This window comes from Sprattus sprattus, assembly GCF_963457725.1.
Source record: "Sprattus sprattus genome assembly, chromosome: 14".
Classification (NCBI taxonomy): Eukaryota; Metazoa; Chordata; class Actinopteri; order Clupeiformes; family Clupeidae; genus Sprattus; species Sprattus sprattus.
Genome location: NC_137912.1, coordinates 31,819,166 through 31,844,683, shown reverse-complemented (window position 1 = coordinate 31,844,683; position 25,518 = coordinate 31,819,166). Strand labels below are relative to the sequence as shown.

The following is a 25,518-nucleotide window of genomic DNA, read 5'->3' as shown; positions in this document are numbered from 1 at the left end:
ACGAAGTACGCAAATATAACCTAAACTGATCACTACTACCTGGTACTTAGTTGAGTTTATGGGTAAAAGTTACACACTTAGTATTTCAGCAGTAGCCTGTCTGTATTTACCTTCTTATTACCTGTGGTAATTACCAAATAATAGACTATAATCTATCATACATTTACCAGGTCAATACTTGCTTATTAGGAATTAGGAAACTGTAAAAGGAAGGGTCACCCTTATCCCTTGCCTATAAACCATCCGGTCCAACTGGATTGAGACCCAAAAGTAGTACTTCAACAGTAAAATATTAATGCACTTTGTTCAAATGTCTTAACAGCTTTATTAATCAAATAACAATAAATAAAAAAAGTGCATAGAAAAATGAATCCGTTTTAGAAATATGATACAACTATTTACAACTTGGGGTCCGTTTTGTACAAAGTTACAAGGATACATTTTGCACATTTATGCACTATTTTGTCTTTAAAAAAAAAACTGTTCATATGTTTAAAATAAAAAAAATTGAGCATAATTTTCAACAGCAGTAAAAGAAATAGTGATGAAATAGTCACATGTCCTTCATTGCACACAAAACAGGCAACAACATCTTGGAGCTTCTTTTGTTAGTTGCCTTGGTTTTGATGTCATTGCTTAACAAGTTGAGGTAGAATCCTTGCAATATTTGCGGAATTCCATCTTTTCTAGTTTTCATGTGATGACACAGGGAGGACAGGGTGAAGGCTGGGGCTGGCAGAAACTGCTTCATTTCTCTGGTGCTCTTTGATAACTGCACTGGACAGCAATCTGACTTCCTTGAGAGTATTTTCATAAAAGTATGCATACACACTTACATGCATATTGAAACAACTTCGACCATTTGTCTGGCTACGCAAGCAGTTGGGCTAAAGTGTGTGAAATAAAACACCATGTTACCAAGGCTGACAGAACTGCAGACAACCTTCAAGACAACTGATGACATGGTGAACACATCCAAATGTGAAGTGAATAAACATGTATCTTTAAATGTTTTCTAATACCAAGACCACAGACCCTTCAGACAGTCATTGGGGATCCTGAATACATCAGTTTCTGCTCAGGGTCCATCACCTCTATCTACAGACTATAGCAATTCACCTTATAGGACAGAAGCCATCCAGTGGACTAGCAGGACCTGTTCATGGCAGACTCAGGCTATGTTCAAATGATGCTTAAGGCTGAGGATTAGGAATCAAACTTTGACATTTTGGATAGAGAATCTCTCAGCAGTCAGGTGTGACGGCACAACAACACATGTCATAAATGAATGATCATCACATGTAATTACAAAAGGACAAATATGATAATGCATGATGATGCCTAGTGTTCTCTATTATGACCAAGGAGCAAGAAGGTAATACTCTACTGTGATCTTTCATAATGGCATGCCACTAATGAACTATGTCACTTTAAACATTTGTATGAGTCTCAAAAACAAATAGAACAATTAAAGTGAGAGCATATTGACAAATTACTCCCTTGGGTCAAAAAGAAGCAACACTTCAGTTATAGAACCTGAGAAAGAAAGCTCTGAGCTTTTCTAGCACCATAGTAATCTTACAAAAAGAGAGCTTTCAGTCACACAGGAAGAGGCACTCGAAAGTGTGGGGAGGAACAGGAAACGAGACTATGGCAACCATCTCCAATGTCTCATCTAGGGGAAGAAACAGAAATGAACTGTTTTGGCAAAATCAAGGAAGAGAAAGATAATGGCCTTAAAATAAATGGTCTCTTGTTTGAATTACCATCAAGGATAATCCCCCAGCCCAGCAGATAGCTAGCATGCCAAGATAACTGAACACCCCCTGTCCTTTGTCTAACCACTAGCATATTAAGAATGTCAAATGTTTCACTTCCCCTCTTATATCTGTATACTGCAGAAGACACAAGTTATGGTTTTGCAGTTTGAAATGTTGAGTCAGTGTGGATGGCTGTAATGATGCCAACCAACCAGCCTTAGAGAAGAAGTCAAAAGTTCTGCTATTTTGGAAGACCCATAATGTTTGTTGCCCTTTCTCTTCTTGTCGTATTAGAAAATGAGAAACTGTGAATGAAGAAAAGATGTCTGTGTTGTTTCTGCAATTCTGTTTTCAAACGCAGCCGTGAGACGTACATGATCAGTTGAGGGTGCGGCGGCAGCGCCTGGCCCCACAGTTGCAGTTAAGTTTGTTCCTCTCATCCTCAATGGGGAACTTGTAGTCATACGTCAGCTCTTCACCACGATAAATTTTGCGCAAAGCAAAGATGACAATGTGCTTCTGGCCTTCCACATTGATGACACGCGAGTAGCAGTTTGGTTCACAGGAGTGGTTAATAAAACGGGCTGCGTTGCCATGCATGGTGGCATCAACCACTTCAAAGTCATCTATGCGGAACATGTAGCAGCCAATCCCCTAAGAGCAGAAAAAACACAATATCACTTTAGACTAAACAAGCAACTCTTAAATGTTGTGTTTGATGAAAAAGTTAACAGTCCACACTGTTAACTTAATACAAGACATTAAAGACAGTTACTATACAAGACTTTAAAGACAGTTACTATACAAGACTTTAAAGAAAGTTACTATATAAGACTTTAAAGACAGTTACTATACAAGACTTTAAAGACAGTTACTATACAAGACTTTAAAGACAGGGCAGTCTTTATGTCTCTGGTTGAAAAGCCTAAATCTTGCAATTGATAAACAATCCTTATGGTTTCGGCTAGGATGTTTTTTTTTCTTGCTGGTCCGTGTAGCGAATTTAGAAGTCATGGCTTCCCCGTGGGGAATATTTAGGTTTTTATAAAGGTATGTTTAGATTTGATTTAAATAAAAAATTTTTTTACTACATTCCTTTTACTCTCATGATATTATTGCTGAGGTCTTCTAGAATATAATCATACATGCAAATACAACCTAAACTGTACTGTAGCCTACAGTTTACAAAGAGCAACCATGTCAGAAATTAGGCTGTTTCTATACTCCTATAAAAAGGCCACCTCAAATCCAGACTACACTAAACTACATCAAATCCAGACTACCTCAATGAGCAACAGTTTTTTCTGCTGCTGATGACATCAAACATGTCCAGAAAATGTTTTAATAGCAACTTGTAATACATGCCAACAAAGGTAAGGTTATATTTGTTGTTAACCCTACACTGTTCTCAAATGGATGATTTCATGATTAGGTTCAGTTTGTCCTTAACGCTACACTGTTCTCAAATGGATGATTTCATGATTAGGTTCAGTTTGTCCTTAACGCTACACTGTTCTCAAATGGATAAGCATGTTTTGTATGAGCATCCTTTCTGTACATTTTGTGAAGGTTTTTTAAATTCAACCAATTACAGATTTTGACAGCTAAAAATGGTCAATTAGCAGGGAATGGAAACACTGATCCACAGTAGTGCTCACCTTGCTGTTGTAGTACTTCTCTCGCTTGTCTGTTAGCACTGAGCGAATGACTATGCCTGCGTACTCAATGACCATCTCTCCTGCATCAATGTTTCTTTTGCAGAACAGTCCACGCCCATGGATGGCAGACCTGTTTTCAGAGAAATAGAAAATGGTGACATTACAGTACATTCCAATAGCTCACAATAATTCCTTTACAGCTTTAGATTTACCCCAACTGTGTGCTTTTGATGTGGAGCTAGCACCAGAGTTTTGGGCTGTATTGGTAGGTGGTGTTAGGTCTACAGCTGCATCTGGGCATTTTTGGTTTACATCACCCTTCTGTGTTTGAGATGAAGCATCGCAGAATTTCAGAAATGCTAACGCAAAAACCCATGTGAATCCCAGAAGGCAATTTGTAAAATATTTCTAAACATAACTGTTATGTAAGGGATAATGTATAGAACGCAGGTCATTGTCGGGAAAATAAGCCCCGACAGGGCGAACAGCACCCCGACGCGAAGCGGAGGGGTGTTGATTCACCGTGAAGGGGCTTATTTTCCCGACAATGACCGGCGTTCTATACATTATCCCGCTTATTATACGGCTAAAACTAAAAAAATGACAACACAGTGTGTCTTTTTACAATGTATTTGTTTTTGTTACTATACGTAGTGTTAAAAAGCAGAGAAATAGTTTGCCAAAGACGTTGAACTTCAAAGACAGTTGAACATTCTTTAGAACACAGCTGCTCAACCGTCCGCTGAAACTCCATTGATAAGTTACCGTACTACTTGCGGAGTGCTACGAAAGATGTGAATCAGAGGCAAAAAGGCCACTTTCCTTGACAGCGGTCATTAAGTGCATAGCAACGGTCAGTTATCGGAAAATAGTTGACCGCAGAACGTTGGGAAGCCCCATTCAAGTGAATGGAGCATTCTACAGCATTAAGAAGAGCCGTGTAATAATGAACTTTATTATATATAAAAACATTGCATTTGACAAAGTTAGAAAGTCATATGGCAGGTTTTTTTGGGGGACGTACGTTCAAGTTTATTTATATAGCACATTTCATATGATATACATAGACACAATGTGCTTTGAATTTGATAAGTGCTTTAGTTGTTGGTGCAGTCTAATGTTAACCAAGTTAGCTAGCTTGCTGGTTTTAGACAAACAGAAAATGTCTTCATTAAATAAAGCACTGCTGTCTGAGTAGTTCACTTCGTCATGTCACGTCAATGGCACATGCTCAGCTCACACTCATGCAGGAATAACTGAGATTGGTCATTACTAATTGGGTTAATAATAGTGGAAAGATTACTCTCAAACTCTTAAAGTCATGAATAGTATGGCCTGTATAATAGTATGGTGGCCTGTATAATAGTATGGTGGTCTGTATAATAGTATGGCCTGTATAATAGTATTGTCCGTATAATAGTATGGTCTGTATAATAGTATTGTCTGTATAATAGTATGGCCTGTATAATAGAAAAGCTTTTATAATAGTATGGCCTGTAAAATAGTATGGTCTGTATAATTGTATGGTGGTCTGTATAATACTATGGCCTGTATAATAGTATGGTCTGTATAATAGTATGGCCTGTATAATAGTATGGTCTGTATAATAGTATGGCCTGTATAATAGTATGGTCTGTATAATAGTATGGCCTGTATAATAGTATAGCTTGTATAATAGTATGGCCTGTATAATAGTATGGTCTGTATAATAGTATGGCCTGTATAATAGTATGGTGGTCTGTATAATAGTATGGTGGTCTGAATAATAGTATGGCCTGTATAATAGTATGGCCTGTATAATAGTATGGCCTGTATAATAGTATGGTCTGTATAATAGTATGGCCTGTATAAAAGTATGGCCTGTATAATAGTATGGCCTGCATAATAGGTTGGTCTGTATAATAGGTTGGTCTGTATAATAGTATAGCCTGTATAATAGTATGGTCTGTATAATAGTATGGCCTTTATAATAGTATGGTCTGTATAATAGTATGGCCTGTATAATAGTATGGTCTGTATAATAGTATGGCCTGCATAATAGGTTGGTCTGTATAATAGTATAGCCTGTATAATAGTATGGTCTGTATAATAGTATGGCCTTTATAATAGTATGGTCTGTATAATAGTATCATACTCTTATTCTCTTAAAACAAAGGAAACAGAAGAGAAGCATTCATCAGGCCTCCTCCTTTACCTGTACACGCCAACAGCTTCTTTTGATGTCCTCTCCAGATGCCTGAATCGCATGGCCATTGGCAGCTCTTGGTTTGTAACACGTCTGTCATGGAACAAAACCAAAAGAGATGATTTAACAGGGAAGAGAATACTCTAACCTATGCTTCCCTTAGAGATTGAATGTTGGGGTCCAAGACACAAGGCTACGGCCTGACTGTGAGGATCAGTAGAGAGAATACTCTAACCTATGCTTCCCTTAGAGATTGAATGTTGGGGTCCCAGACACAAGGCTACAGCCTGACTGTGAGGATCAGCTGCTCACCTGATAGACTTCAGAGGGACGTCATCCTCCTCCTCATCATAGGGCCCCATGTCTGGGAGCTGCCTGTGCTGTGAAGCCAGGAAGTTGAACATATCGAAAGTTGACTTCCTGGAAGTAGAAGTAACATTGGAGTCAGGGTATGTGTTGAGGGGGGAAAGGAAGAGGCAGTCCAACGGTTACAATTCTATTATGCTTGTTACATTATTATTATTAACAATAACCACACTTTGGTGCTTTAGGTTAGTTGCCCTGTATTTTCTCTTAAAAGTAGCATTATGCAGTTAGGCCCAATCTCAATACTTCCCCTTGCCCCTTATCTTCCCCCTTACCCTTGAAGTTGCGCGTTCATGTGAGAGCTAGTGGTGTCTCAATACCCAAGTTGATCAAGATTAAGGGATAAGATTGAGGGCTATATACCCCTTGGAGTTAAGATGATCCGAGACCTTACTTGCTCCTCCAAGTGCTATCCCAGAGCACACAGCGTAACCAGCTCCGGAATTAAAAAAAAAAACATGGCTGCTTGAAGCGAGGAATATTTTACATGAATAAAGCTATCTACACAACTTTTTATGTTTATAATGACTCGGTTTGATCTGAAATGTGCTACACGAACGATGCAGAGTATTGTAGGTCTTAACTGAAGCTTTCAAACAGTAGTTTTAGGTTACAGTTAGCGCGTATGCCACCACTTCATTGGATTATATGGTAGCTTGCTAGGACTAGCCTGACTCCATGCATGTGTACAGATAACTTTATTATCCACAAATTACGTTTGATATCTGTGAATGACAGCACTTGCTTTGGAGACATCGATCCGTGCTTTACATGTACCGTCCACAAAACAATTACGACAGTCTAGTTTTGTGCTCTTTACAGTCGTATATACAGCCGCGGAAAAAATTAAGAGACCACTTCAAAATTATCAGTTTCTCTGGTTTTACTATTTATTAGTATGGGTTAAAGTAAAATATACATTTTAGTTTTATTCTATAACCTATTGGCAACATTCCTACCAAATTTCAAATAAAAATATTGTCATTTAGATCATTTATTTGCAGAAAAATTACAATTGGTCAAAATAGCAAAAAAGATGCAGTGTCTTCAGATCTCGAATAATGCAAAGAAAACAAGCTCATATTCATTTTTAAACTACACAATACTAATGCTTTAACTTAGGAAGAGTTCAGAAATCAATATTTGGTGGAATAACCTTGATTTAAAATCACAACTTTCATGTGTCTTGGCATGCTCTCCACCAGTCTTTCACATTGCCGTTGGGTGACTTTATGCTACTCCTGGCGCAAGAATTCAAGCAGCTCGGCTTCTTTTCATGGCTTGTGACCATCCATCTTCCTCTTGATCACATTTCAGAGTTTTTTTTATGGGATTCAGGTCTCGAAATTGGGCTGGCCATGACAGGGTCCTGATCTGGTGATACTCCATCCACACCTTTACTGGCCTGGCTGTGTGGCATGGAGCATTGCCCTGCTGGAAAAAACACTTCTCAGAGTTGGGGAACATTGTCAGAGCAAAAGGAGGCAAGTTTTTCTTCCGGGACAACGTTGTACTTTGCCTGGTGAGGTTTGTAAAAGACCATAAGGATTGAACCAAAGCGGACTGGAGGGTCTTCTAGTTCGTCTTCTCTGATGAGTCCAATTTTCAGCTTTGCCCAACACATGGTCGTCTGATGGTTAGACGGAGACCTGGAGAGGCCTACAAGCCACAGAGTCTTGCACCTACTGTGAAATTGGACTCATCAGAGAAGACGAACTTAGAAGAACCTCCAGTCCGCTTTCTTCAATCCTTATGGTCTTTTACAAACCTCAGCCAGGCAAAGTACAACGTTGCCCCGGAAGAAAAACTTGCTTCCTTTTGCTCTGACAATGTTCCCCAACTCTGAGAAGTGTTTTTTCCAGCAGGGCAATGCTCCATGCCACACAGCCAGGCCAGTAAAGGTGTGGATGGAGTACCACCAGATCAGGACCCTGTCATGGCCAGCCCAATTTCGAGACCTGAATCCCATAAAAAACCTCTGAAATGTGATCAAGAGGAAGATGGATGGTCACAAGCCATGAAAAGAAGCCGAGCTGCTTGAATTCTTGCGCCAGGAGTAGCATATAGTCACCCAACGGCAATGTGAAAGACTGGTGGAGAGCATGCCAAGACACATGAAAGTTGTGATTTTAAATCAAGGTTATTCCACCAAATATTGATTTCTGAACTCTTCCTAAGTTAAAGCATTAGTATTGTGTAGTTTAAAAATGAATATGAGCTTGTTTTCTTTGCATTATTCGAGATCTGAAGACACTGCATCTTTTTTGCTATTTTGACCAATTGTCATTTTTCTTCAAATAAATGATCTAAATGACAATATTTTTATTTGAAATTTGGTAGGAATGTTGCCAGTAGGTTATAGAATAAAACAAAAATGTACATTTTACTTTAACACATACAAATAAATAGTAAAACCAGAGAAACTGATAATTTTGAAGTGGTCTCTTAATTTTTTCCGCGGCTGTATATTTGCAACCATAATTGAAACTTTTTTTTAAATCGCTAGTTTCATAGCTCATACAGTCACGCATGTCTACAGATAACTTATCCGCGAATTCCGTTTGATATCTGTGAATGACAGCACTTGTTTGAAGACATCGACCTGTGCTTTACATGTACCATCCTGTATTATCCAGGGACGCCAAGTGCCGTACCCGAAACCGAGTGGCGTCTCATTTCATAGGGGAACGTTTTCAGCCCTTGGCCCTTACACTTGCAAGTGCTAGGGTTAAGACAAAGACAAAGACAAAGAAAAAGGGGCAAGGGGAAGAATCGAGATTCGGCCTTATTGTACTTCAGGGTAAGGGTTAGGATAAGCAGTTTAACTTTAAAATAACAGCTTAAAAAAATTGGGCCGCTACAATGACTTTTAATATGAAGAATCGCCTCTGTGCCATTGCCATACCAGGGTCTGTAGGCATATAACTTCGTTTTGTAGTTTTGCCTGAAGCCGCCCGATTTCTACTGTCTGCCTAACTAGTAAGTAGCTTATTTGCTGTCTTGCTTTGTCTTGTGTTGCAATTGTTTGATGTTTGACTGTGTTACGACAGTTATTGACTTACTATTTTGCTAAAGTGTCAAAGTAAACATATTTCAAGAGGTTTCGCTAGTTTTGACCGCTAGAATCTCGTTAGCGATTAGCAATTAATCCGATATGCTACTTTAAATAGTGTTAATGAGAAAACATGCTTAATGGCCCACATTTCACAAGGTTCAGTAGCAGACTAGTAGTGCAATGATGTACTTTATATATAGTGAAGTGTGACTAGAGCTGTAGTTGAAGTACATGATACCACAACCACCTCAGGAAGGCTGTCATGCTTAAAAACTCCTTCGAAACTCAACATTAAGTAACCCGGGCTCTTTTTGGCACCTGGTCACTTTTAAGCATGACAAGGCCATTAAAGACTGGGGCTGGGTTGCACCAAAATGGATTAAATTAATCCTGGTTTAGAGTTAATCTAGGTTTAGTAAATCCAGGTTTAAACTGGTTTATAATTAATCTGAGTTGTGTTGCACATCTTAATTAACCCTGGATTAGTTAAACTAGTTTAAACAAGGGTTAAAACAGGATTAGTTTTTGTTCGATGTCCGCCATGATGGATTCCGACGAAATGTAAACAAATTGACAAGTTTGTTTAACAATTAGGGAACTAAATAGCCTTAAATAAATGCATCAGTTTTTTTCCCTAAACTAGCTGCTTTTTGAATAAATGCAGTTACTGATACGGTTTGTTACCGTTTAGCCTATAGACATATATATGTCTATGGTTTAGCCTACCACTAGCGGCTAGGGATGCATACCTAAACCCACGTTCAGGTTCAGGTCCGAATTCGAATCCAGAGGTTTAGGTTCAGGTCCGGACCTAATAAGTCCGGACCCGAACTCATGGCATAATTGAATATATGAACTGTTTAAAGTATACTATTAATATAAATACATACAAAACATTTGGCTTAAAACTACAGCTTTTTTTTTTTTTTTTTTACTTCAAACTATGAACATTATATTAACTGTAAACAACAGTTTATAGTTTACTTAAATAAATATAAATAAGTACAAAAAACACACACACACACACTATGCACACACTACAGCTTCAAACTTATTTTGCAAAAATATGAGCATATTTGCCTTTGGAGTCAAAAATGTATTATTTTGTTTGTATTGTATTATTTATTTCATGGAATTTCACCATTTCTGATACCTATCTTTTCTATCTGTTTATAGTTAATCTTTTTACTTGAACACACTGAGTACGAGAAAATGTGCACTTCCCCTTTAAGAGACTAGGATCCGTTTGCTGTGATCTCCGTTTATTTGTCAGTCTGAGGTTGCTGATTTGCTGTTGACCTTCTCCCCTCTTTTGCATTTGCTGCACGTCGCGATGTTTGAATCTTTTTGTGCAAAATACAGCCACACTTTTGACCGTTTACCTTTCGGTATTTTCTCTGTTAAAAGGTTTATGGCTAGCTCTGTTTGTTCTTGTTCTGTGAAATGCTGCCTGCTCTTCATTGTCATAAGACTGTTGCTATGAAAACACCAATGAGCAACACAGGACAAAGTTTATATCGGGAGCTAGGGCAGTTGTGATAGTGCCCCACGAAATCTGCCTGGCAAAAAAATACAAAATAATTCATATAGATCATAGTGACACCACTAACGTTACTGCTAGTTAGCTATCGCTAGTTTTCTACTGTTTTGGAAGCAGCCCCTGTGTTTCATGTTGCAGCCTGAAATAATTCCTGTTTATAAGACAACATTTTACATAAGTTTTTAAGATTTAGCTGCATGATTTGTTCCTGTTATTTATTTAAATCGGCTCAGGCACCGAAATCTGCGTGACATTTCGGTCTGGGTGCGTAACGGTATAGGAATGACTTTTTCCACCGCGAATTCCGCGACCTATGGAAGGTTTAAGATGGTCTTGAACGAAAAGGATATAGTATGTGAGTGCTAGATTTTTTTACAAGTCCAGTACCGAATCACTGGGGTTTCGGTTTTTCTGGACCTGGACCTAAACGTTTTTACAAGTCCAGAGCCGGTCCGGCGTACCGGTACGCATCCCTACTAGCGGCTATAGCTAATAAACACAGTTACATTAGCCAGCTAGCTAGCTATTATGGCACGTCAAAGAGGGTCAAACTTTTCAACATTTGAAAAGATGTTGCGGACCAAGTTGATGGAGGAGTTTGGGGTTACAATTGAGGATATGAGGACTGACAGCATTACACTAGAGAAGAAGGAGAGGAACTGGGACCAGTTAGCTAAGCGCTTCAATGGCTATCAAAGAGATGAGGGACAGGGCACAACTGAAAGCCTGTCGGAAAAACCACAAGGCTAAAGCCAAAAAAGATGTGGCGGTCAATTTCAAACCGGCGGCGGACCACCACCAATGTCAAAGAAGATCATTGATATGATCCCACAGCAGATTTCCCCCCTCCCTAACCCCTACGACGATGATGGCCTATTAGATGACAGTACAGCCACAGAAGCTGCAAGTAAATTACTAGATGACGAACTAGATGACGTCGCTAGCTTTATTTTATAATCGATGTGGTGATTATGAACTGCTGTGACTGTGAACATGTAAATAGGGTGTAAATATTAGGAATAGCAGGTTCCAATTATTGCTTTCACCGTAGTAAGTTATCACACTATTTAACGCCGTTAGTTGCAGCAATAACGTGGCAAAAATGACGAAAGTAGGCTATAATTTGTTGTCAATAACACAGAGATAAACCTCCTCCAGGGGTGGTTTAAATTAAAATGCTAATCCAGGTTTAGATCAAGTTTAAAATGACTGGTGCAACAGATTTAAATTTAATCTAGATTTAAATGGAAATTAAACAGAGATGGCCAGAGGGTTAGATTAACCCATGATTAATTGTAAACTAAGGTTAAACTAGGTTTAAATTTGGTGCAACTGGATTAAGACAAACCTGGTTTAAACCTAGTTTAAGAGTTAATCCATGTTGGTGCAACCCAGCCTGGGTCATTAAAGACTGATCTGTTTTAACCCGATGGCCCTCCGAGAGGCGGGGTAGAAGAAAGGCCAAAACGGACAGACCTCACGGCAACGACTGGAACGGAACCAGACAAAGATTCTAGAATAACGAGGAAATGCAGGTGTGGGTGGGAGAAGGTGACATCCTTCAGGGGACTGCGAATCCACCAAGGAAAGAAGGGGTGCATAGCAAGGGGTCAGCAGCAACAGTGCGCTGCAACCGCAGGTCAGACACTAGGAACCAGAAGCCAGGTCTCAAACCACAGAGCAGAATGATCCAACGCTGCTGACAGAAGGCAGGAGGCAGAAGGGCCGGTGGTGGAGAGCAGTCCCGTGCAGAGTGGCACCGGAAACACACCAGGAACATCAAGGGTCAACTACCAGCAAGCATCCCAGAGAAGGGAGAAGAAAGAACCCGGGCGGAGGCAGGCGATCAAGTGGCCAAAAGCCAACGAGTCTGCAGTCTGGCAGAAGCTGGACGACGACATCATGGTCCTCCTGGAGCATTCTCTCCATGGCCGGGTGGAATCCAAGCTTAACTTCTTGGGAGCCATCCTGTACGAGGAGTGTAGTAGCCGGTTTGGAGTGGTAGCAGAGAGGCGAAAAGATGGTGTGGAGGCGGCGCCAGCTCCGAAAGCAGTGGAGGAGTTCTGGGCCCGATTAATAAGAACCATCTTTTCCTTCCCTCTACACTTGACTCAACGTTTAATGGAGCTTGAACGGTCTCATATACATCTAGACCTATATATAGATAACATATTTGACAGTTTTGAAAATTTGTGTAAACGATATAACCTTCCGCGCAGTTCTTTTTTTAAGTATCTACAGGTTCGCCACTTTGGTAAGAGTACATTTGTTAATTTTCCCGATCTCCCAGCCGTTACAGTGCTGGACAAACTTACTCACCTTTGTGAATAAAGGTCTAATCTCTCTACTTTATTCTCAGTTGATGTCTCTTGAAGATCAAAGCTTAAACAAATATGAAGGTAGGTGGGAAGATGAGCTTGGTATAGATCTGCCAGAGGAATATTGGGTAAAGGCACTGAAAAGAGTACATTTTTCATCATCATGTGCCAGACTGGGGCTTATTCAATTTAAGGTTTTGCATAGAGTTCATTTAAGCAAGGCAAGGCTTGCCAGCATATACCCAGAGACGGACGCTAGCTGCGATAAATGTTCTTTTTCTCCAGCCAACCTAGTTCATTCTTTCTGGTCTTGTCCCCAACTTTCAGGTTACTGGGCAATATTTTTTAAAACGCTAAGCAAGGCTCTTGGAGTGATGCTGGAACCCTGTCCACTTATAGCAATATTTGGTGTAGCGGATGAAACCCTGGGTTTAAATGCAAACGAGTCAGACATCATTGCATTCACCTCACTTTTGGCCCGTAGAAGAATTTTGTTAGTTTGTAAATCTTCTACTTCCCCATCAGCTTCGGTCTGGCTGGAAGATGTAATGTTTTTTCTAAAGCTGGAGAAGATCAAATTTACACTCAGAGGGTCTGTGGAAAGGTTCTATTTGAAGTGTACTTTGAAAGTCTGAAAGAGTTGCCCACTGGGTGAGTGTCCCTAATTGTAACTGAGACCCTCCCCCCTCTCTATCTTTTCCTAGATGTTTATTTGTTTATTTTTCTATCTATTCATTGCCTATTTATTTTTTGCTTATTTTCTTTTCCTATTGATATTTGATCGCCTCACAGAATGGTCAACACATTGTAAGTATTTACTATATTTGAGCCAATAACGGTGTTATGGACATATGAGGGCCTATGTTTTGAATAATATTGATGCATAGCTGTAAGAATGTACATTCATGACTGAGAAATGTTTTAGTTCAGTTTTTGTCTTTATGAACATACTAACTGCCAAGAGGTGAATGGGGAGGGTGGGTGAGGGTAATTTTGTTCGTGTTTAAAAAAATGAATGAAAACATGGAGGAAAAATGCTTGAGATACTGCTCGAGATAACCTGTATAGTGCAATTCCTTCAATAAATAAATGATAAAACAAAAAGAAATGCTCGGCAGGAAGACCACCAATCCTGTATTTCCAAATTGAAAGATCTAAAGTGATCTAAAGATCTGATTTTCTGTCAGAATGATGAATTGCAACTCTAAAACAATGGAGGGATTGCTATATCAGTTCATACTTGATACATTTACCTTAATTACCTGTTTTATCATATATTATATGGGCAAGTTAACGCGTTGTTATCTCGTTAATTCATCAATTAATTAATGCAGACAATTATTTGATTGCGCGTTAACGCAGGTTTTATTATTTATTTTATTATAGTAAAAGTCTGTTGCCTACAGGCTTTTATTTTGTAAAAGTCTGCTGCTGACTGCTGCCCAACCAAAAAAGAATGGGCGGATAAACAAACCTGGAGAAGGGTAAGACATACTTGAATAGTTGACCAAACGCAAGTTAACACAGATAAATGAAAGCTAAAAAGGTTAACGTTAGTGGGCGTTAACCGGTCAGCTGTTAGCTATAATCTTGAAGTTCGCAACCGGAAAAGAAAAGAATGGGTGGATAAACAAAGGGCATAGACATATACTTGAATAGTTGACCACACGCAAGTTAACACAGATAAACAAAAGTTAAACTTCTCGAATAATGTGGCAATTCATTGCCTGTGCATCACCTCCAGCAAAGGTCAGTGGGCGTTAACCGGTTAGCTGTTAGCTAGAATCTAGAAGTTCGTTGTCTCTGAATGATGTTGGCAGCAGCTAAGCAGCTGGCTATCCTAGCCCGTCACCCTATTGGATCCATCATTAAGATCACATCAGGATGACATTAAAATCAACTATCGAAAATAAAATTTTGAGCTTGTATCTTCTGTTGTTGTGCAATGATATCCCCTGTCCTCCCGGCTCCCGATAAGTTAAGCTAACTCATTTTAACGTGCTAGCTAGCATGGGAAGTTGCCATTAACTAGCGAGCTACAAACGTCAGCCAACAATGCAAAATCAAAAGAGGTATGGCAGAAACAACGTCATAACCAGGCTGTTTAGTTACATTACATGGAAACCAGCCATCAAGTACATGGAATTAAGTTGTAATATTGTCAACACAAGTTTTTTGTTTTATTTGATCATTTCAGGCTCTGGGCTGTAAAGCGCCTTGAGACCATTGTTTAGTTCTGGTGCTATAGAAACTAAAAAAGTAAAATGGGTTGATTTTGTTTTTTCCATTCTGAGAGTGACTTAAATTATATTAAAAGCATAGGTAAAGGTTGTTTATGTCAAACAATGTCAGAGGAGGTCTGAAATGCCAGGTATAATTTTGGTCAGTGGTTTGGTTAAATGTAATTGGCTGGTAATTTTTTTTATGTACCAGCCATGTTTGCTGGTTAACCAAATAGTCAATTTCGAGCCCTGCATGCAAATCATTCAATGAAACAGACAGTGGAGCGAGGCTTCGGCAGACTACGTACGGCGCAGTAACTGCCAGCAGTGAACCTTTTGGTGCTTCACCACAGTGGCAATAAGCTTTAGTTTAACATTGTTTAAGTTGAGAATTACATAAAGTATTTATTTTATTAAACTGCTTCTATAAAAAAATGCTGATGTTGGAAGTGTTTGCACAACAAATGTTATGGCACCTTTGTTCATATGGCAGAACATTTAAAATAAAAGTGCGCTATACACTACTTTTGAATTGATTGTTGGATTTTGCATATAGAAATGTGATTAATAGTGATTAATCAGGGATCATGTGATTAATCGCGATTAAAAATTGTAAACGTTGCCCAGCCCTACATTTAATACATGTATTTTCAACGTGATTTTACTATAAAATAGAGCATGAAATATTTAGTAATTATACATTGCTTCAATACAGTACATTTTTAGCTTAAATATTAGTAACAATATACATTTTATTCTTCCAGTAAGTTTTCCAAAATGGCCAAATACTTGGGAGTTACTAAATGCCATTTTGGATATTGCATTCAACGGCCCACTACAGCCTACAGTGCACGGGTAATCAACCAGAAGGGCCGGAGACATGGCTCAGATTATATCAGGTTTTTTTGGAAAGTATTGATCATGATCATGTAGATGTCTCAAAAACTAAAAAAAAATCACAAAGATGAAACAACAGGCGTTATTAGTTTGAAGGTAGGAAAGGTGTTTCTGGAAAAACCAGTAAGAGTACGATTTTAAAAGCATACAACTAAAAGAAAATCCCAGCCCTTCCTTCAAACTCCTCCAAAGCCACCCCTCCTAAACACACGAATGTGCACTGCCTGACTAGCCTACTGCTGAAGCATTAGTCTACCAGAGGGCGTTCAGCATTGGGAAGAGGAGCCTAAATAGTCATTGCTAATCATATCCAACTACCTCATGTCTCATTCTTTACAACAACAAAAAAAAACACAGAAATATGCTACTTCACCTCATTTGTATTCTAAACCAATATAGACCTTCATAAGATAAAAATGCGTAAACATAGCTACATAGTCTACTAGCGTTTGTGTTGGGCTAATACATAAGTAGTGTAGCTATCCATTTTTTGTGAAACGATTGTCAAGCTAGAGCCCAAAAAGTGCTTTGAACCTACTCGACTTGCCCACCTCGGAACACAAACCTTATATACCGCATCAGCCATGTGGGGCTACACTCATGCCAAGTTTCCTGTGGATTGGTGAAGTCCAAGAATATAGGGAAGAAAGACTATTCATTAATAAAAATATAATTTTTGCTATTCCGCACAATCCATTTGGGAGCAGATACGTAGAGGAAGTTGTGAGTACCGTTTTTAGTTTAGTTGGGAGAACTGTTTTTAGTTTAGTTGGGAGAACTGTTTTTAGTTTAGTTGGGAGTAAGCAGTTATAGATGAAGAGGGCATATTGTAGCTGGCGAGGACTGGAAATAGGCTCGCCAGACGTCTGGTTTTATATTTTATTTCTTTACCAGGTAGTCCAGGTTTTCTACCGGGAAGACTGGTTTACACATCCATTGTCTGGGGTCCGGTTTAAAGGGTAGACCACTTAGATCTCTGGTGTAAATCATGCTGATAAGGAAATTTAGCAGTTTAAGAAAATAAAACGGTCTTTAGAATTTGCTTTTGTAAATATTTTTTCAAAAAGCCTGTCTGTAGGATACATTTTGTCAAGTCAAAGTCCAGTGTTATGTTATAAGATATATAAGATATAGGCGCTATACTCGAAGAAGTTGAATATATTGAAAGTTGTTCTTGTCACTATTAGTACTTACCGTAGATAGACTTCAGCACGTGCACAACCACTTGGGTTGACAGGCAGGTCCTCTTCTTGTGTCACCTGCTTATGGAAACGGAAGCTGTGGTGCAGACAATGGTGAGCCCCCTCTAGTTGCTCCACAAGGAACACCACTGCATCATGGAGCATGCCTGCCATCTGGGCACCACTCATGTCCATGCAGGTCAGCTGCTTCAGGTGGTGGGCAGCACGCGCCTCCTGCACACCGTCTGTCACTGCCCGCCAAGCCACTAGAAAGGAAGAAAGAAAGGAAAACCATGAGGTCAAAGAATACCACTAGCGTAACTGTGTTAAATATCGGCACTTTGTTAAGAAATCGCTATACTATGTCTATTTATAGATTAACGTTAGCTATAAACCTACCCAAACCAACGGTTTTCGAGAGAGATTTTTGTCCTTTTCAACTTGTATGACTCGTTTAACACCGCAAGAAACCATATTTCTAAATATTTCTGTTAATGTTAACGGTGACACGTTTTCGTAAGTTTTTAAATGGGTGAAATATCGCACACTCCCACTTTGTTCCACTTACCACGTTGAATTTGTGATAATAATATGCTTTTCCTCTTGCTTTGACATATCCTGGTTTAATTTCTGTACAAATGCCTTAGTCACAATATGTTTAGACAAGAAAACGTTAATCTCACTAGTGTTATTTTTGTTTAATTAGGGTATTTTGTGGGCTTTCTTTGACCTGATTCAGTTGTAGGTGCAGTCTATTCACTTAAACATGCACAAAACAAACATGGCGTGATTATGTATGTTATGTATTAAAAATTAAGACATCAATACAAGGGTATTGTAATTGTACTATTGTTAGTGGAAATACAACATTTTTATCTAATTCAACTTTGTTTAAGTTAAACTTTAAACGCAACTACGGAAGGCGAACTTCTTCCGTCCAATTTCTCAACTAGTGCCTTTCATATTGACATGGGTCTAAACGACCAAAGTAATCGGATTTGATCTCTGTGAGCATCCGTACTTACACCGCGTTCCACATTATTATGCAAATTACACTTTGCTCAGATTTTCCTAAATAGTTATGCACATTCAGTCAGTATAATTTTCAAGTCATCAACTGTAAGAGTATAATTCAAATTGTATTGAACAAACCTCCCAATGATAACAGTATTTTTTTCAAAATCAAAAAACTCAAAATGCAGTGTTCCAAATTATTATGCAGAGTTTCGAAGTCTCGGAGTTTCAAGACGTTTTATAGGTTGTAAAGAACTAAAAATTGTCATTTGTTGAATTTGGAGCATTAGGAGGCCATATTTACTGAAATCAAAAAAAGTTTTAATCAAAAACATCTTAACAGGTGAAGTTACATGTTAACATAGGACGCCTTCTTTGATATCAACTTCACAATTCTGGCATCCATTGAACTCACGAGTTCTTTGATTGTTTCTGCTTTGATGTCTCATCAGGATGCCATAATAGCCTCCCAGAGCACCTGATTGGATGTGAACTGTCTTCCACCCACATAGATCTTTTGCTTGATGATGCTCCAAAGGTTCTCAATGGGGTTAAGGTCAGGGTAAGATGGGGGCCACACCATGAGTGGTCAGTCAGAAACTCTACATACTTTGCCGAGGTCACTTTCACACCGTCGGGGACCCTAAAGGGGCCTTCCAGCTCTCTCCCCATGATTCCGGCCCAAAACATGACTCCGCCACCTCCTTGTTGACGTCTTAGCCTTGTTGGGACATGGTGGCCATTCACCAACCATCCACTACTCCATCCATCAGGACCATCAAGGGTTGCACGGCACTCATCCGTAAACAAAACAGTTTGAAAGTTAGTCTTTATGAAGTCCTGAGCCCACTGCAACCTTTTTTGCTTGTGAGCTGGGTTTAGGGGTGGCCGAATAAGGTTTAAGGACACTTGCAAACCTCTTGAGCATCCTACATACTGAAGTTCGCGAGACTCCAGAGGCACCAGCGGCTTCAAACACCTGTTTGCTGCTATTCAATAGCAGTTTAGTGGCTGCTCTCTTAACCCTACGCATTTGTTTGGCAGACATCTTCCTTATCTTGCCTTTGTCTGAACGAACCCACTTGTGCTGTGAATCAGTGACAAATTTCTTCCCCGTCCAATGATCATGCGCAATTCTTTTGGAAATATCCAATGTTGTGATACCTTGACCAAGGTATTGCACTATTTGCCGCTTTTCAGCAGCAGAGAGATCCCTTTTCTTCCCCATTTTGCCTGAAACATGTAGCTTGCGTAATAATGTGGAACATCCTTCTTAAGTAGTTTTCCTTTGATTGGGCTCACCTGGCAAACTAATTATCTCAGGTGTCTGAGATTGATTTCAATCATTCAATAAGCCCTGAGACACAATACCACCCATGACTTTAATTGAAAAACAAAAAAATAAATGTTTATGACCCTTAAATCCAATTTGCATAATAATGTGGAACGCGGTGTACATTACGTCATGGTATCTGTTTTGGCATTTGATATGACAGTTTAAAATGACAGTTAAACTTCATCTTGGAGAGAACTAATCCGACGGTACAACTTGAAGACCAAACGAAATATTCGTCGCGCCACTGAGTGTTCCACACTATTAGGTACACACAAAAGTGCAAGCTTAAATTAGGTCTACAGAGTACATTTTTTCCACAAGTAAAGCTTAAATGCCATATTTTTGTGGGAGCTTACGTTTCTATCCATAGTTACCCGAAGTTGATCAGGAGAGTGAATGTAAACATGTCAACGCCGAATTTGGTCGATATTTGAGACGTGCCGGTATTTGACACAGTTCCGCTACTTCACATCCTTTTGTGAAATGGAGATTGCAAAATGCGTCTGCAATGGATATGCTGTCAGAGATTTCTAATTTGTAATTTCATTTGTAATTATTATTTATAACCTGTAAATGTTTTCTTTCCTTCTGGTTAATTTCTAAATAGATATATAGCCTACGTCTACTGAGGGCTAGCCTAAACATGACTTAACTAATATGTACTATCACACGCATTCACTCAACCCAGAGTACAATAAGAACACAATCGGGCCCTATTTTAACGATCAGAAACGCAAGTAGGACAGCGCCAAACGCAAGTAGCTGTGTGGGCGGCTCTATGGCGCATTTGCTATTATAACGGCGGAAAAAACACACTTGCGCCCGGCGCAAATGTCAAATGGGTTGGTCCAAAGGAGGTTACTCAGCCATAGGTGTGGTTTGGGCGTAATATGCAATAAACCAATCAGAGCGTCATCTCACATTCCCTTTAAGAGCGAGGAGCGCATATTCCATAGCGGCTTGTTATTATAATGGCGGAATTACCTGGAGGAAGACCGTGAGCAATGTTCCCTCTAATTTTTTTCAGCACTGAACAAATATTTTTTATTCTGAGCGCACATTTCAGCACTGTGAGCAATTCGTAAACCACGCGACCTACGAAAATGACCACGAGCCTGTGTTAGAGATGACAGCAAATTCATCAATATGTCTACAAGGTTGATATTTATTCAATATCCTTTATAATGGCTGGACTTTGGAACATTTTAATGATGGTGTTTTACCAGTCAGTTTAGTTGAACTTAAAGGATCTTTGGTTGAAAATAAATAAGGTTTAGGGAGGTTATGACTGGTTCACTGGTTATGAATGATAATGATATATATATATACACACAAAATAAAAGTATCCAAGGTGTTTAGTCATTTCTCAGCAGGTACAACATTTAAGTAGAACTTCATGCTTCAATGCTAATGCAGTGCTTTACAAGAAATATAGTAATTATGGTGTAATTTTTCCTAAAGGTAGCCTTTATAAATAATTTAATAACTGGAGTGGTTTGCAACAAACTAGGCTACAAAACAAGTCATTTGAATTACATTGAGGGAGCTAGGCCTATCTGGCTGTGTGGCTCATCTTGTCTGCAGGCCTATGGAAGACACACCTTTCTGACTAAACATATGTCAAAATGTTGTTGCAGTTATCAAGATCACTTTGAATAGGGCCTAATAGGTCTAATTGAAAATATTGGAAATTTCTACTTCAAATCTTCTCGCCTCACGATTTTGTCTTCGTGGCATTCATTAGACTGAAACCGCGTTCACAGTCGGAGATAGATGCTTGGAATGTGCCAGTGCCACAAATGTCAAGAAGTTGTACCAGATCTGGAAAATGCTCACTTTTCAGCGACCACCTTTTTTCAATTACCGTGAACTTGAATTCGACAAATGCGTCGCGGGACCGCATATTATGCTTCCTCCCGGAGTGGCCATCGGGAGCACCGGGACTTTTCCCGGTGGGCCGGTCGGCAAATGAACTCACGTGAAGCAGCCTGCAGGCCAGCCTTCGCATCCGTGTCAAGTTCATGAGCGGCCTATTTAGTTGTCATGTACTTAATGTTGGTCGCGTGAAAATCTCTAAGTTCTCAGAGAGTTACACGAAATAGCGGTCCAACCAATATTTATTTTACTTTTTGTCTCTCTACTTCTAACTCATGGTGGGTGTTAAACTCACTTTCATTAATCCAGCCTACTGATTTTTGTTTAGCCTCCTATATTGATGTAATTCTTTTTATTCAGACGCTACATTACTTTCATGACCACAAATATAAATTGGCCAGCGATTTAATTCGTTTTTTTGTTCATACATTGTACAATGGTCGCAGCAAAGCCTCATGGGAAATGCGTATCGTTCTGCCTTTATCAAGTGAGCGTAGGGAGATAAATTAGCGGCTATCAGGGAGAGAGAGCAGGTGAAGCGGACCTGATGGAGGGACATAAGAGAAAGGAGAAAGAAGGGGCCGAAAAGGCCAGACTGAAAAAGAGGCTGATGCTGGAGGAGAGTGCATCAAAATGTACAAGAATTACGGATTTATTCAACCAGCCGTCAACTGGTGATGCGAGTGAGTTGACAGGACACATTGTTGCGAACTAGCATAACATTTGAGCCAAAACGGGACGCGATTTGTTCCGTATTTCCATAAATGTACATATACAAATAAACACGTCTGTCACCCACACATCAACACTAAATCTAACAATAATTGTTTGTGTAGGCTAGTTAATATATGGGAGGTGGAGGGGATGGGTTGGGCCAGTTTTGGGCACGTTGTGGGCCGGTGCAGTCAGAATAGTCCCGGTGGATTTTTGTGTCCCACTCCGCCCCTGAACTTCCTCCAGAAGCGCTTCGAACCTTTTCGCAAGATTGGTCACGTCATTCAGCCCATGATCAAATTTACAAACTGCACGATCCAACGTGTCCGGCTCAAAGGAAGCCTACTCAGCTCTAGCCTGGGTGCCATCAGTTTTGTACTCGCTCAACTGATTGCTGCCTTCTCGCTGAACAAACTTTTTAACTCAGCTCAGGGAAGCGGGCATCCAAGTGCTCACAAACTTAAAGGACAAACAGAATAATGTCACTTTTGTTCACTGCATGTTTTCCCACGAGCGAACTCTTTTCGCGTTTGCCTCCGAGCATATGTAAATATGTCTGAAAGTTTTATCCTACCTGAGTCAGTTTGGACTATTTCATCTAGCCGCTCATGTTTTAAACGTTAGGCAGACCTTTTTCTGGGGCACCTGCTCTGCCTTTCTTTTCGCCATGGTAGTCTATAACTGCTGGAGCAGAGCCCGGCAAGAGAGCTAAAGGACATTTTGTATGTAAACATTCTAACGCACATCCGGCGTGGTTGTCAGACATGTCAGTATTTTAAATGTTTATTACCTAGCCTACATCCCCTTTGATGCTCGGATTTTTAAACCCTAAAAAAAAATCGTTTATGCCGTCTGAAAAATGTGCGCTGTCTGAAAAATCTATTGCGCGGCCTCTTCGACTGGCCTGCGCGGCTGTGCGCGCGCAGCTTAGAGGGAACATTGGCCGTGAGGCCACCAGAACGTGTGTTACCAGAAACAATCACGGCAATATTTTCCCATGCTTGTTTGGAGAAATGTTTCTACTTTTCATTTCTCGTTTGTATTTTTTCAGTTACTAGCATTCGTTTTTTGGTGGCAACATATTTGAAATAAAAGTCACAAAAACATACTTTCCGATGTTTTGGGTTCACCCTCAGTGAATCACTAGGTTATGTATGCATGGTAATAATATTGCACCCATCGGCACATGCAGTCCAACCTCACGTCTTCTAAAGTCCTCATTTATGTCATTGACACATCAATGATTCATGGCAATGTTGTGTAAAACACTGGGGGGGCACGTATGTGAATATGGGTGCAGTCTATATCGCCAAGGACGCCAGGGAACCCATACTTCTCCCAGAACGCCTGCTTAGCCCTCTCTTGGCTGTCGGGTGTCACGGAAAATTGTATGAATTCCCCAGCATGTCGGACAAGACCTGACGTGTCCCCAGCTCATCTGCCAGGAGATGGCAGACATCAGAACCGGCATTACAATTAACCTGAATCATTTGGGTCAATGTGTACGCTAGATGTATGCCTATTTTTAAAATATCTTGGATATGGATATCACAATGATTTCCTCATGTGGTAAATACTTTATTTTCCTTGTAATTATATATGGCTTGCCAAAAAATTGGTGTAAATCTCTCGTGTAGACGAGAGAAGTGAAGTGTAGCCTACTGTGCGGCCAAGCACGCGTCCTTAAAATAGCGTCTGAATACGCGCCACAGACTCTACACAATGAGCCTCTGACATTAGACTAGGTTTTTTCTGGTCAACGGCGCAATGTCGATTTGAAACTGCAAAATACCACTTGCGCCTTAGAAACGCCTTCTCTGTTCCGTCCCGCACATTTGGGCGCAAGTTCATTTCGACGCGCGCCTCTGGAGGGAAAATCCCGCTGTGCGCCGGGTGCAAGATAGGAATGATACATGGGTCGGTGACAATGTCAATTGCGCTGGGTGCAAGATAGGGCCCAATGAGTACATAAGACCCCCTCAGACCACTATATGTGTATGCTGTATTTACTCTCTTACGTTGCTCTCCCCCTTTCTATGCCCTGCAACTTGTTTGTACACATGATGTATACCTGCTACATGTATACATTGATTAAGTACTTTCTTGATTCTATGTATGAATTATCTGCCTTATCTTCATTCTCGTCTCACTTTCTTTCACCCCTTTACCCCTTCCCCCTTCTATTCCTGGGCCTCAAGCAGATGTATCACTCCACTGAGCCAGGTTCTGCTCTAGGTTTCTTCCTGTTAAATGGGAGTTTTTCCTTGCTACTGTGCTTACTCTAGGGGTTAAGGCCATAAGACAAAGTCTACTGGTAATAGCGCAATATAAATAAATAAAACTGAATTGAATTCAGACTTCATCTAATAAAAGTAATGAATCTGATCCAGGATCAGTGTCTACTTTAAGCTTTTCTAAGTTGTGGTGAAGCTACTGCCTAACAACTCCAATTTGCAACTGACATGGTAAAATATACTGGGGGTCAATAAAACAATAAAATGCCGAATAGACGACAAGTGTTCACCCTCAATGCTGTCTGCTTCCACGCTGAAGCCATCATCACTGACTATCTCAAAGCGTAGGTGTGGCTGGTCTTGGTTAGGCTTGCTTTCATCTTCTGAATCGGATGGTGGCAGCTCATCGCATGAATAAGTGGGACCTAGTAGAAAAAATAAGACAATTAATGATCGGCAAACTGGTCGAAGCCTTGTGTGAACTTTTTTTCAGACTAGCTATTTGTTGCTGGTGTGAAGGTGTAGGAATTCACTACTGGTTAAAAATCAGCTTTTTGCTTTCCCAACATGCTCCGTCTTACACCTTCAACCAGAGCCCCAGTAACACCTATGATGTATTGCAACCATAACTAAAATAGGGTTCAGTTAAAATACAGTACAACAGTGGTTTATGAAATCTGTCAAAACACAATGATCTTTTATCCGTGACTAGCCATGGTTCATTTCACAATGTGCAACGATTTTCACCTGCGGCCTGCAACTGCAACTCAGCGACTAAAAGGCTGTGAAGCCTGAAAGGCCTTTTAGTGAAAACTATGCAGAGTACATTTTTGATCATTACGCACACACATACTTCTGATGTCTTGCCTTGCAATAAAAGCAAACTTATGAACTTTCCACTGCCAAGATAAATTGTAGGAATTTGACCTATGATGTTCTTTCAATAATGTACAAGATTCTGGACTGGGTTGTCCTCACAGGGGACATAAAGACCCTTACCCTAACCCTATAAAGAGCAGAGAGGTTGGGCTCTTAGTGCACCTTTATGTTGTGGTCAATTAGCTGTTTGTAAGAGTAAACCCTAAACTGTTTCAGAGAGAGATCTTCACATCTTCCACTTAAAACAGTGCCATAGTTTTCCTTAAAATTATGTTTACAACCAG

At 39.9% G+C, this 25,518-nt stretch overlaps 1 protein-coding gene across 5 annotated transcripts in view; it reads right to left on the bottom strand.

The window, feature by feature from the left end:
• Window positions 1–308: 308 nt before the first annotated feature.
• Window positions 309–25,518, bottom strand: part of kmt2bb (lysine (K)-specific methyltransferase 2Bb) — a 104,636-nt gene continuing 79,426 nt past the window's right edge. For 4 of the 5 annotated variants that reach the window (XM_080851058.1, XM_080851060.1, XM_080851061.1 and 1 more), the window contains exons 32-37: window positions 24,646–24,780; window positions 17,196–17,448; window positions 5,916–6,023; window positions 5,613–5,696; window positions 3,419–3,548; window positions 309–2,414 (exon numbers count right to left, since the gene is read on the bottom strand). In XM_080851058.1, the coding sequence (XP_080707184.1) occupies window positions 2,139–2,414; window positions 3,419–3,548; window positions 5,613–5,696; window positions 5,916–6,023; window positions 17,196–17,448; window positions 24,646–24,780 (986 nt within the window). In that variant the 3' untranslated portion in view covers window positions 309–2,138. The remainder of the gene's footprint in view (window positions 2,415–3,418; window positions 3,549–5,612; window positions 5,697–5,915; window positions 6,024–17,195; window positions 17,449–24,645; window positions 24,781–25,518) is intronic. The other variant, XM_080851059.1, reaches the window with a different exon arrangement.